At 52.9% G+C, this 12,987-nt stretch overlaps 2 protein-coding genes across 7 annotated transcripts in view; both read right to left on the bottom strand.

Moving 5' to 3' along the window:
• Positions 1-987: 987 nt before the first annotated feature.
• Positions 988-9,518, bottom strand: exd2 (exonuclease 3'-5' domain containing 2). Of its 2 annotated transcripts, none has more exons than XM_061249561.1 (9): positions 9,174-9,518; positions 7,001-7,855; positions 6,481-6,737; positions 5,882-6,008; positions 5,119-5,441; positions 4,688-4,794; positions 4,225-4,360; positions 2,989-3,405; positions 988-2,349 (listed from the first exon to the last, which is right to left on the bottom strand). In XM_061249561.1, exons 2-9 carry the CDS (start codon positions 7,448-7,450, stop codon positions 2,133-2,135), a joined length of 2,034 nt encoding a protein of 677 aa, XP_061105545.1. In that variant the 5' UTR covers positions 7,451-7,855; positions 9,174-9,518; the 3' UTR covers positions 988-2,132. The 2 variants fall into 2 exon arrangements, with proteins under 2 accessions (XP_061105545.1, XP_061105552.1); XM_061249568.1 differs by having other exon boundaries at positions 7,016-7,855.
• Positions 9,519-11,865: 2,347 nt separating this feature from the next.
• Positions 11,866-12,987, bottom strand: part of numb (NUMB endocytic adaptor protein) — a 53,878-nt gene continuing 52,756 nt past the window's right edge. For 4 of the 5 annotated variants that reach the window (XM_061249579.1, XM_061249594.1, XM_061249599.1 and 1 more), the window contains one exon: positions 11,866-12,667. In XM_061249579.1, coding sequence (XP_061105563.1) covers positions 11,889-12,667 — 779 coding nt within the window. In that variant the 3' untranslated portion in view covers positions 11,866-11,888. Of the gene's footprint in view, positions 12,698-12,987 lie in introns of all 5 variants that reach the window. The other variant, XM_061249607.1, reaches the window with a different exon arrangement.

Below are 12,987 nucleotides of genomic sequence, written 5' to 3'. Positions count from 1 at the left end.
AAAACGTGTGATCTTCAGTGAATCCACCTCCAGACTTGGGACAGAAACACAGACTTCCACAACGCCGAGACAGCCGGCTCGGGAAACAAAACCAGCCGATCTCCCCACTGCCTTGACAACAAAACGCTCGGATTTTAAGTGCGCGTCGTTATCGCCCGCTTATCCGTGATTATCGCCGAGATCCGTTATGCACGGCACGGTGTCAAAACTCTGGAGGTGGACGGAAGGAGAACCCGGGAACATCAACCGGGGACCCGATCGAACGCGGGCGGATTCACGGAGCACCGAAGCCCAACCAGCGACAGTGTTATTTTTCCCCCCCGACACGTGCAACTTATTCACTAAGGTCATGTGACACGGCTGCTTGACCAATCAGGGTTCCCGATATTAACTGGGTTACATCCTGGAGTATTAGTTGTGGAATAGAGTCTGTAAAGAACAGAACTGCTGTGGTGTTAGTCCTGAGCACAGAGACCAGACTCCTGCATGTTGAGCCATTCCTATCCTTTAATTTTAATTTATTCAGTTGTAATGTATTTATTTTTTTAATTGTAAAGAATCGTGTGACCTTGGAGCACAGGTGGGACACTGTTCTCATCTTTAAAAAAAATGTCAAGACAGACCGATTGTTCTGTTGCCAAAATCAAGGGGCCTTAATTCACCAGAACCAGATTGTAAGTGTCATTCTAACAAAAGCCCAACTAAAGAAGCAGTTCATTAAGACATGTAAAGAGAAAAGCTTTTTTAACTTTTTTTACAGACTATTTATTAAATTGTGATTTTGTACAAAAAAAAAAATGGTGAATGGAAGTTTGGAGTGTTATTCTCTTATTGTGGCAAAGGGAGTTTAATTAAAATGAATTTTATTCTCCTTTAAAACTGGATTCTCCTTTAATATGAAAAACCAGCCCCACCTGAACACAACATACACACAAGCACACAGTCTGCACTCAAACGGAGCACAAAAACACAGATTGTACCACCAGGTATACAAATATGATCTTTAATATTTTATTTACAATTTAAGGAAACAAAGCAGCTTTTGGAGAGGGTTACATCTGGACAAATGTACATAAAACCAAAAAGATGCCAGTTTCTAGTTCAGAGCTCATAAGGGATGCGTTCTGCGTGCTTGGGTCAGGTTTTCAATTACAAAGTAAGCTCTAGTCACAGTCTCAGGTTACAGACACAAAAAAAGGGAAAGGTTGGCACTGCAGTTTTTAGTGTCCAAAGCATTAGTGTGTATCGATTAGCAGCCGGGTTTCTTATAGAAGTGGACCGTTCTGGCGAGACCGTTCCGTCGCAAGATATCGACTTGCCGGAACGAGGCAACGCGGGTTACCGTGCCGACCTGACTGGAGAGCCGAGACGGGACCAGGGGTCACCCCCCAGCGACCCCCCTGTCCACTGTGCTCAACATTTCCGTCCAATAGGAACCAGAGACGGGATCACTGGTGCCACGAACCGACTGCGATAAGTCACCTGTAGACCCTCGTGTCATCAATCGAGCGAGAAAACTCACTTTTAGGCCCATCGTCAGACCCATCGCAAAAGGCAGACTACAGGTCAAAATAGAGGTCACCCACCGCATGAAAAGGGCATGAAATTACACCATATTATAGCTCTGAAAAGCAAGTATTGATTTTTTTCACGCTTCAGAACACATGGAAAAATATATTAAGGCTACAAAACCTGCAGGTTTATTAATATTCGAAAAGGAAAACAAAAAATTAAGAGCAGGTTTGAGCAAAAACTTTCTAAAATGTAGTTTATCCAATTAAATTAGTGGAATTTCTTGTGTTTGTTTTTTTTTTGTTTTTTTATACACGTTTTCTTTAAAAAGTATGCACTTGCAGCAGCGTTTGAACCTCCACCATCGTACTGCATCGTTGCTTTGAGAGTTGTGTCCCGAAACCACCGTGGTCGCTCGTCTCCGCAAAGGAAAGGTTTGCGTTTCAGACTCTGCCCCTTCTTCCAGGTTTGACGGACAGGCCTAGTCGTGTCTCTATGGTGACCGCATGGGCAGAGCCAGCGGGGGAGGGTGAAGACGGCCTAGCCCGACCGGTTTGGGCCGGGAGTGCGCAGAAACGTCCCCGCTCCTCCCCGTTCTCCAGGGCAGGCACGGGGCCGGGTCAGGTGACCAGGACGGGCAGGTCCTCCCCGTACTTGCGCAGGAACTTGGCGTGGTTGTGGTTGACCGACCACAGTGGGTGCAGGTGGCGCGGGCGCATGGTGGACAGGAAGTGCTGTCGCCAGCGCGTCTCCAGCTCCATCAGGCCCCGGAGGCCCCGCTGGGAGTACACCTGCACCACCTTCAGCCCGTGGGGCACGTAGCTCTCGTTGAAGACCCTGAGGGACACACGGCACGGTCAGCTCCGTTTCTCCATTTACTTGTGTCAAGAGTCATCGCACGTTGTAAACTCAACGCACCCTGAGGGCATCATCAGTGTAATGCCTTTTGTCTCACATTAACGGGGAATGGGTCAGGGTTCCCACTCCTTAAGGACATTTTCCATCCAAGTCAGTGGTGGACAACATACAAGTACAAGTATATTGCGCTGCTGTTGCAATCTTAAAGGCTAACAAAAATGAGAAAAGCTGAGAAAACAAACACACTTATAGCCTAGCCCACAATTTTCCAGGACATTTAGTCAATTCCCATTTTCCAGGCATTTTCCCCAACTGCAAAGCTAGTCTATAAATGTCCAGGGCGAGTGGGAACCCTGGGGCAGCCTGTAGTGGTTAAGGTAAATGACTGGGACACGCAAGGTCGGTGGTTCTAATCCCAGTGTAGCCACAATAAGATCCGCACAGCCGTTGGGCCCTTGAGCAAGGCCCTTAACCCTGCATCGCTCCAGGGGAGGATTGTCTCCTGCTTAGTCTAATCAACTGTACGTCGCTCTGGATAAGAGCGTCTGCCAAACGCCAATAACGTAATGCAAGGTAACCCTGGTGTGTACATTCCTCCCTCCTCCTCCTCCTCCTCACCTGGTCTCCAGCCCGGCGGCCGTCTCCAGCATCTCCGCGGTGACCTCGCGCTCCTCACCCTCTCTCCCCCGCCCCTCCCCCTCCTCCTCATCCTCCTCCTCATCCTCCTCGCTGAAGAAGGAGCGCACCACGCTGCGGAGCTCCTGGCGGCGGGACGGCGGGAGGCCGTCGCCGGCGGTGACGAGCGCGCGGGCGGCGGAGCGGACGCGGCGGCGGTCCGAGTCCTCCAGCACGCGCACTCCCTCCTCGCACCCCAGGGGGGCGCCGTGCTCCTCCGCCAGCGCCTGCTTCAGCTGCCCGTCGTGCACGTTGGAGGCCCCGTGGCAGGCCGTGCACAGCAGCAGGATGTCGTGGGAGTTGTGGTCCTTCATCTCCGCCGGGAAGTGGCGCCGGTACTCGTGAGGGACGATGTTCTTCCTTCGGGAAGAGGAGCGGGGTTAGATTGGCACCGCGGTCCGTTTACGGCAAGTTAATAGTGCTTTTTATCTAAAGAGCTTTACAATTGAGCACACTCACACACTCACACACTCACACACTCACACACTCACACACTCACACACTCACACACTCACACACTCACACACTCACACACTCACACACTCACACACTCACACACTCACACACTCACACACTCACAGCGATCGGCTGCCTTGCATGGTACCAATCAGATCGTCAGGAGCTGAGGACTCACTTCTTGGTCAGTTTATGGTAAACGGACTGCGTTTATGTAGCGCTTTTATCCAAAGAGCTGTTCAATTGATGCCACTCATTCACCCATTCACGCACACTCACACACCAATGACGATAAGCTGACATGCACTGCACCAATCAGCTTGTCGGGAGCAATTGCGGGTTAGGCGTCTTGCTCAGGGACACTTCGACACCAATTCATTATCTGATTATTATATTCTACAAGGGTTCAAGTTTTTAAATTGATGTGAGCACTTCAGCACTTGGAGCTGTACTTTCCTCTAGGGTTTTCAGGGCACTTATCCCTGGTTCTGATTGGCCCTTTATTGTACATCGCTCTGGATAACAGCATCTGCCAAATGACTATAATGTAATGTGATGCAAGATGACCTCTGCTACACAAGCACTGTGCAGCTCAGCGTGACATATCCAAGGTTACCACAACAACAATTACAAACGTGATCATGATCAGTAGTTGCCCACCACTGCACGGTTTCTCCGACACCCCCACCCCCCGAATCCCCACCTCTCCCATGGCCAACACACCTGATGTACGAGTCGGTCTTGCCACACACCACACAAAGGTTCTCTTTGGCGGTGAGGTAGTAGTCCTGCTGGGAGTCTGGCCGGCCTGACGGCTCAAACTTCAGCTTCACAATGAAAGGGTCCTCACTAAGCAGCTCTAGGAAAGAAGGGAGTGTCTGAGCGTGATGAAGGCGGCCATTTTAATTCTGCTCAAGTAGCCATCGGCTCATTTCTGCATACACGTGCCACTTTTACAGGAACGCGCACAGCCCTTAGTTAAGGCCCTTCTTCATTTGGCAAGTTGGTAACCACCCTCGTTGTGGTGTTGTGAAGCCAGGCTACGCAAAGAACCCCTGGGTATGAAGTACCCTCATAGTACACAATAATTTCAATAAATAAGTCAATGTAGCAATTTATGTAAAAAGTGTTTTGTGGCCAGAAAGGCCAGACATGAAATGTTCCCAGCAACTGAAAGCCTTGCTACCTCCAATGTCCTTGTCCAGGTACCACTTGGCTTTTTTCTTGTCACAGGTGCAGAGGGGCTGGCCGTCCGGGGCATAGAGGAAGCAGTTGTCATAGAGCGGAGACTTCCTGAAACAGACACACAGACGACACACAGACGACACACAGACAGACACACAGACAGACACACAGACAGACACACAGACAGACACACAGACAGACACACAGACAGACACACAGACAGACACACAGACAGACACACAGACAGACACACAGACAGACACACAGACAGACACACAGACAGACACACAGACGACACACAGACGACACACAGACGACACACAGACGACACACAGACAGTATTGGAATGGAAGTCTTTTCCATAAACCTGTAAATCTGACAGGAACGGCAGGTCCTCCCCCCCCCCAGGCTCTCCCGGTCGCCCTCGGTTACCTGGCGGAATATCCGGACCCGAGGGGCTTGCGTCGGTTCTTGCGGGGGTCCGGCACCTGCTGGTCCCCGGAGCCGGAGCTCTCCGACCCGGTTTTCCGGTTGCGGCGTCTCCTCTCCCCGTCCAGAACCCGCCCGTCCCCCTCGCCCAGCGGGCCTCGCCCGCGGAAGGGCACGTCCACCAGCCCCTGGCACCGGGACGACAGCAGCGAGAACCGGGCCCCGGCGTCGGGGCCGTCGGGGGCCGGGGCGGGGACGGAGTTCAGGCCCAGGAGGTGGAAGAAGATGGCGACAGACACCTGGGCGTCCCGGGCAGCGTAGCTCACCTGGGAGGGAGAGGGAGGGAGAGAGAGAGAGAGGTGACAGGCTGCCCCATTTTCAGAGGGATGGGAGGTGTGGGGAGGTTTGGGCGGCCTGGTTAAGGTGCAGGACTGGGACCCGCAAGGCCAGTGGTTCGATCCCCAGTGTAGCCACAATAAGATCCGCAGCCGTTGGGCCCTTGAGCAAGGCCCTTAACCCTGCATTGCTCCAGGGGAGGATTGTCTCTCTGGATAAGAGCGTCTGCCAAGTGCCATTAATGTAATGTAATGGGGAGGACAGAGCGGCACGCTGGGGTGGTGGGAGGTTGGGGGAGGACAGAGCGGCACGCTGGGGTGGTGGGAGGTTGGGGGAGGACAGAGCGGCACGCTGGGGTGGTGGGAGGTTGGGGGAGGACAGAGCGGCACGCTGGGGTGGTGGGAGGTTTGGGGAGGTTCGTTGGGGGCACCTGTGCGGAAGTCAGCCGATCCGCCTCCCAGTCGCTACAGCGCAGCTCCAGAGACTTGTCCAGAGGGACGTTGAGCAGATCCGCTGCCAAGGACTTCAGACTCAGACCGTTGTTCAACACGGCTCGCCTGACCAGGGAGGGGGGTGAGACAAGTCAGCTGCACTACGGATAACCAACACTACATTTAAGCCATTTTAGTACCACGACATTCAGATAAAGGCCTCGGGGCCAGCTTCCACCCAGACCAGTAGTAGACCTATGCTTCTAAAAATAAGCAAAGAACCTGATTTAAAAATAAAATAAATAAATAAATCCGATGCTTTACATTTAGCCATGATTTATCCTTCAATTGTTTTCCGTTCACCAGACCAGACTTGTGGTGTATTGGAACCAATGAAATGCTCTCAAAGTGCAAGCTCTGCCGTCTGATCTTGTCAACTGTACATGACAAGATCAATTGAGCACAGAAAGGCATTTCAATCCAGAACGATCACATATTTGGCCCTGGTCTTCACCAGACACAGTCTGAAAGACAGGCTCAGAAGCCAGTAAAGCCCAGAGCAGGGCCCGGGCCGGGGCCGGTCAGGAGGCAGCCGCACCTCTGGCGGAGGGCGAGGTATCGCAGGTCGACGGTGCAGCCCAGCGCCAGGCCGTAGTCGCGGGTGAGGCGCTTGCCGTCCTCGTAGCAGCCCACGCCCACCTTCAGCACGCGCGGGTCACGCAGCACGCCCAGCAGGGAGTCGGGCAGGGGCCGCCCGGACACCCGGAACCGGGGCAGGCGCACCAGGGCGCACAGGCCCGTGTACGAGGCCATCTGGAGCAGGGACACGGAGCCGGCCTTCCCCTTCACTGACACCTGGAGAGAGAGGGGGAGGGAGAGAGAGGGGGGAGGGGGGAGAGAGAGGGGAGAGAGAGGGGAGAGAGAGGGGAGAGAGGGGGGAGAGAGGGGGGAGAGAGAGGGGAGAGAGGGAGGGAGAGAGGGAGGGAGAGGGGGAGGGGGAGGGGGAGAGAGAGGGGGGGGGGGGGGGGGGGAGAGGGAGAAAGGGAGAGAGGTGTGAGCTGAGGGCAGAACCAGGAGGCGCAGGGGTGGATTCTCCGGGTCTCAGGAAAGCCTCTTACATACGGGGCCTTTACCCATTCACAGTCCAGGCCCAGGACGGGGTAGACGGCCAGCTCCTCCTCCAGGGAGGGCCACAGCCGCTCCCAGTCCTCCTCGGAGCTCACCACGGCCGGCCGGGCCTGCAGCAGCTGCTCCACGGGGGGCACCGGCTGTGGGGGGGTGACCGGCGTAGGGGGGGTCGTCGGCGTCGTCAGGGGCAACTGGGAGGTCGGTGGCTGGACGGCCTCGGCTTCCGTTTCCGTTTCTGTTTCGGTTTCGACGGCCCCTGCCGGGCTCGGCTGAGGCGGGTCGGCCTGGAGCGGTTTGGGTTTGGGTTTGGGTTTGGGTTCGCCGCGGGCGAGCTCGAGGAGCTTCCGCTGGGCCCTCACGGCTCGCCATAGCAACAGCCCTCCCACCGCGGCGCCCAGAACGGTTGCCAAGGCTGCGGTGACAGTACTCTGTCGGGACATTTTGACATCAGACTGAAGAGGGGGGTCAGTTCAGGGGGAGGGGGGGAACAATTAACACCAGGGTACAGTCAGGAGCAGGCCTCCAAAACCCCCATAGGGGGGGGGGGGGGTGAGTCACACAAACTTGTGTGTATATTGCACTTGTATCATGCAACCAGCATGCAATATGAACACAGTATTTTTGTTTTCTCTGGTAATGTACCACTCTTCAGTTGCAACTACAAATAGCAGAAATAAAACAAAAGATGCCGTTTTGGGGGGGGTGGAGTTGCAATGGGGACAAAAATAGGCCAATGATGTCACTTCGCTTCTTCCGAGCTGACCAATCCGGATTGAGAAGCGGCCCTGGGAGACGAAATCCTCCTCACAACACTTCTCCCATGCTGAAGGACTGGCTCTCCCTACCTGTGGGTACAAGCAGGGAGCCACCATTTACTCACAATCAATAATGTGGCATTGATTGGACACCTATTAGGTTTGGCATGGGATACAGAGCGTGTATGTCAGCTATATAGGAGTGCACTGACACTAACCAGCCGTTGTACGTTAACATTTCATAAAGAAAATGGTATCCATATTAAACGTGTTAATCTAATTTTAGGTTGCCATGTGGCCTTCAATACCTTAATTTCAGTCTGAGCACTACATTTCAGAAATAATACAATTCAATTTAGTTTATTTGATTTGGATTACATTTACCATGGACGGTAACCATTAGATGAAAACAATCGAGTTCCAGCTAGGAATTGCAGCAGTTCCAGGAGGAATTGATTTCTTCACTGGCTGAGCGCGATTTAGTGGCCCGTTTCCAAAACAAAACAAAATTGACACTCGAGATACCTCGCCTGTTTTGTTTTTTTTCACGAATAAAAAACGACTCTCGTGCAGGGCTGTTTAACGTTTGGTACGGACCACAACAACGCACTAGGTCCGAACTGGAGACTGCCACCAAATGTAGCAGAAGCCTCAACTTGAAATAGACGCTGTGCAATCACAATTTTAAAACGAAGTACAATTGTTGACTAACATTGGCTAAAATTGCACTCCTCATTAAGTAACGAGCTAGCCATCACACACTGCTGTTCGCCTATCACGGTGAACCCATTATCGTTTCCCCATTACGGTGGCACAAAACACGGAATGTAGTCCAACGACTTAACAGCTGTTCGGTGAGCTCATCGGGAAAAGAAGGTGTGTAACGTTAGTGTTGTTACGGTGGGATTAAGGGCATCCACAGCGGAATCAATGTTTGCTCTCGTTCACAACGTATAACATACGGTGAATCAATTGATTTGGTTACAACAAGACAACTTATTGTTATAAGTAACCGTTAGGTCATCGCAGCTAGCTTCCTTACGGGTAGCCTGCACATCATTACTACCAGCTAGCAAGCCAATTATTCAAATACATTGGAAACGCACGCTGCCTTGTGTTATATCCAGGAAAAAAATGTCACATTTTATGAGAGGTCTACATTGTGTCTGCTGTATAAATAATTTGGTAATTTAACGCTATTTTTCTGCGTTTTGCCATGAGACTGACGTCTGGCATTGCTCATCGGGGTGTTAGCTTGCTAGCTTGATGTCGAATAGCAAATGGCGAAGGACAGCGTTTAGGAACCCACAAAATTAGCCAGCTTCTGACAAATCTAATGTCCTGCCCTTGGACAACTCTGAACGTAGCAGCACATTTCGTTTAGTTCTCTCGCTAAATAACTACATACCTCTGTACCCCAGAGTCCACACGGGTTCAAACGTGCCCTGCAAAGCGCACGCTCTCGCTGAGGCGGCACCGCGCTGCACTTCCGGCTTTTAAGCGATCAGCACGCCGCATTCGGGACAGCGCCACCCAGCTCGTAGTCACATTTTAAAACGGTAGAACTTGCATGGTAGTCTTCCTGTTTATATTGCTGAATTCTCTACGTTAGTCTTTACTAGTACCGAACGATATCTTGTATGCATTTTAGCATTGCGTTAACAGAACCAAACCTTTTGCATTTCATGTCTGTAGAGATTTCTAGCACATTTGTGTTGTGTGGTGCAAAAGGAGTTTCCACGGCCCATTTTGAGCACTGATTATATTAATTCCCCACGCTGAAACCACTCTTAATTTTCACTTTCATGCCTTAGTTGGGCAGTGATTAGTAAATTCCTTTCACATGAGAGGATTGAGCCGCAATTAAAACCTCCCCCCCCTCCCCCATTTTTCGTCAAAGACGAGTGGAAAAAAAAATAGCAGTCAACCTGAAGACCATTAAAAATAAATCTGAAATAATTCGTCAACATTCAAGAGCAAATGAAGGCATTTAATTATTTTGTAGTCAGAACATTAAACTTAAAAGGTAATTCTGGAAATACAGCAAAACATCATTTCTGTGCAACAAGAGTTTTATTTTTCCGTTTCGTGAAGATTTGTCACATCAGTCCGTTTGTGGGTGTTGAATTGGATTGTCAGATGAGCCCGACTGGAGCTGTTTTTCCTTCCGTAGACGGTTGTTGTGACAACCTCTTCTCCTTCCACGGCAGGCGGTTGAAACGGAACCGCCGGGGCTGATCACAGTAATGTCCACCACGCTTCCTCATTAAGCACAGTCCAAAGCGTTATAAATATCGCAACAAGGATCAACCATCGAAGAACGCTGACGATATAACTACAAAAATGACAGTGACGGCATCATTTTATTCAATCTTTTTGCTTTGATTTGTTTCAACGTAAAATGAACGGTGGAAAAGAAAACAAAACAAAAACAGAAACAATTAGATTCACAGGTATGACACGACCGGAGGACAGGGGAGACTGCGGACGGTGAACCCGCGTGTGTACTGTTCAGCAGGGCTCCACATGCGCTCTGAACCGGGCAGAACTCCCCGGTCTTCCAAGCCTACACTCTCCCTCTATGGCCAACCGGTCCACATTGCCCGACCGTCGCGTTGCCATAGCGCTTGTGCAAATCCGTCTGTAAAAGCAACTTTTCTGACAGAGAAAGACGACAAATAAAGCACATGAACAAGAAATCACTGTCTGGGAGATGAAACTGCTGATAGTGTTTATATCCGTACAAAACTCAAGACAAGAGTTTAAAAAAAGAAAAGAAAAATAAAGAAAACAGAAAAGTGAAATAAAGTTGCGCTTTGTGTAGCAGACAGGGAGGGAAATTTCAGTTTAATGTTAAGAACTAGAAAAATCAGAGAAAGGAAGAGGAGAGCACTGGGTGGGGGAAGCTGCCATGGCAACAAGCCACTAGACTCCCACTAGATCCCAGGTACCCCCCCCGCTGGGTCCGCATGATTGTTGCTGCAATAAGAACTTATTTACATTTAAACTCACATCCAATCACTGGATGACAACAACAGAACAAAACAAAGTTTATAAAGCAAAGAAACTGTCCCTTCGCTCTGTCCCACCTGTACATACAATAGAAATCTATTAGAAATTAATCTCTGTGTGCAAGTACGGCATGCGCGCACGCATGTGCGCGTGAGCATGCACGCGCACAGGTACATAAGCATGCATGCACGTACACAGGCATGCACACGCACATGAACGTGAGCATGCACGCGTGCACGTACGCGAACATGCACGCGTGCACGCGCGTATTCATGCATGCATGCATGTACGTATGCATGCACGCCACAAAGGCAGGGATGTGCATGCATGCGTGTGCACATACGCACTCGTTTTCATAACCGCTAGGCCTGCACCTTTGGCAAGATTATTTACATCTCTTCAATTAAATTCCACAGCTATTTAAAATATACTAAATGCATAAAAATAAAGATTTTGGCATTCTCATTCATTCTTCTTCTTCTTCGTCTTCTCAGTCTGAGGTTCGTGAAAATCTCTCTTTTGGAAGCTCAGCTCTCCAGTGCTCAAGTCCATCTGACAGTCGGGCCAGAAGTTCAAACCTCCGCAAATAAAAGGAGGGGGAGGAGGGGGCGGGGGGGGGGGCAGGTTGTATGAGCGCTGAGCAGAGCCAGGAGCAGGGCCAGGAGGCCCCCCCCGAGGCCTGCTACGTGGGGGTGGGTAGATGAGGGGGGCAAAGCCAGCACAACGCTCCCGCAGTGCCGCGGGGGAGAGGCTCAGCTCCGGGACGTCTTCCCGGCAGAGCTGCGTCATTAGGATGAAGAGTATGGGGATGCAGGTGAAGAGCAGCGGCTGCCCCCCCCCCCCCCCCCGGGGGTCCGTTTCCGCTCCCGTCCGACGGGCGTGGCGCTCCGACTCCCTCAGTGTGGAAAAGAAGGGCAAAGAGCGGAGGGTGAGGGGGTCAGGGCAGGGGGTGGGGGGGGCAGGGGCAGGGGCAGTAAGGTCCAGGATGGGGAAGAAGGAGGGGGGGGGGGGTTCTTGCTTCTATAACCTCCCTCCCCCCGACCCCTCCACTCCCCCCCTCCCTCCCCCCCTCCCACCCTCCCCTCGCGTGTGACTTGCCGCAGCTCGGACTCTAGAGCTGGATCTCGAAGGTTTTGTGCAGCTCGCTGGAGAAGGGGTTTGTGGGGGACGGGGTGGTGCGCTGGCGGGGCCGGGTATCCAGGGCGGCCCACTGCGCCTCGAAGGCGTCCACCGGGGGCGGGGGCTGGGGCGGGGCCGCGGGGGAGGACGGCGGGGGCAGGGGGGCGGGCCCCCAGCTCTCCGCCCCGTTGAAGGCGGCGTTCCCGTTGGGCGGCGGGGCGAAGGGGACCGGGGCGGGGGCGGGGGCGTGGGGCGGCTTCCCGAAGGGGGCGCAGGCCGGGGGGCGGCCGTCGTACTGCGGGTACGGGATGTGGGGGACGGGGTACGTCTGGGGCGCGTACGTCTGGGGCGGGGGCGGGGCCGGGGGCGCGGCCGAGCCGAAGACGTTGGCGACCATCTGGGAGGGGGTGATGCCCACGACCGGCACGCTGGGGGGGGCGTACGGCAGGCCGTTAGACATGGGGTAGGAGGCCGGGGCCGGGGGCTGGTAGGGGGGCTGGCGCGGGGGCATGGGGGGCAGGTAGGCCACGGGGGCTACGGGGGCCACGGGGACGGGGGTGGGGAAGGCCGGGGCGGGTGCCGGGGGGGGCGGCGCGGTGGGGGCCGGTTGCGGGGCCCTCACGGATTTCGACACCTCCTCCAGCCAGCGGTCCGCCTCCGATGGGGTGCGTCTGTGAGAGGGCGGGGCAACCTGGGCCACGGGGGCAACCGGGGCAGTTGTGATGGGAATAGGAGGGGCAACAGCTGCAGGGGTGGGGCTGGTCCAGTCTCCTAGGAGATGAGACAAAGGGGTCAAAAATACTGAAACGCCAACAAACCCGAGACGGTACAATCGCATATAAAAGCACGCATTTAGATCTGAAACAAACATCCAATATGCGTTTTCGGCCACTATCATTTGGTTGACCAAAAGAAAAAGTCTAAGATACATTTGTTAATACTCACCAGGCATCAAAATGTAACATTACAATGACAATAAATATTGTGAAAATATATTTTAATAAGGGCCATGGCCACTCGCTGGTGGTGATGCTGGTGTGGAAAAGCCATGCTAACGCTAATGTTATTAGCGCTCTCTCGACCAATCAGAA

The sequence above is a fragment of the Conger conger genome, chromosome 1 (genome assembly GCF_963514075.1).
Source record: "Conger conger chromosome 1, fConCon1.1, whole genome shotgun sequence".
NCBI lineage: Eukaryota > Metazoa > Chordata > Actinopteri > Anguilliformes > Congridae > Conger > Conger conger.
Note: the sequence above shows the minus strand (reverse complement) of the source record. Positions and strands in the feature narration are given on the sequence as shown.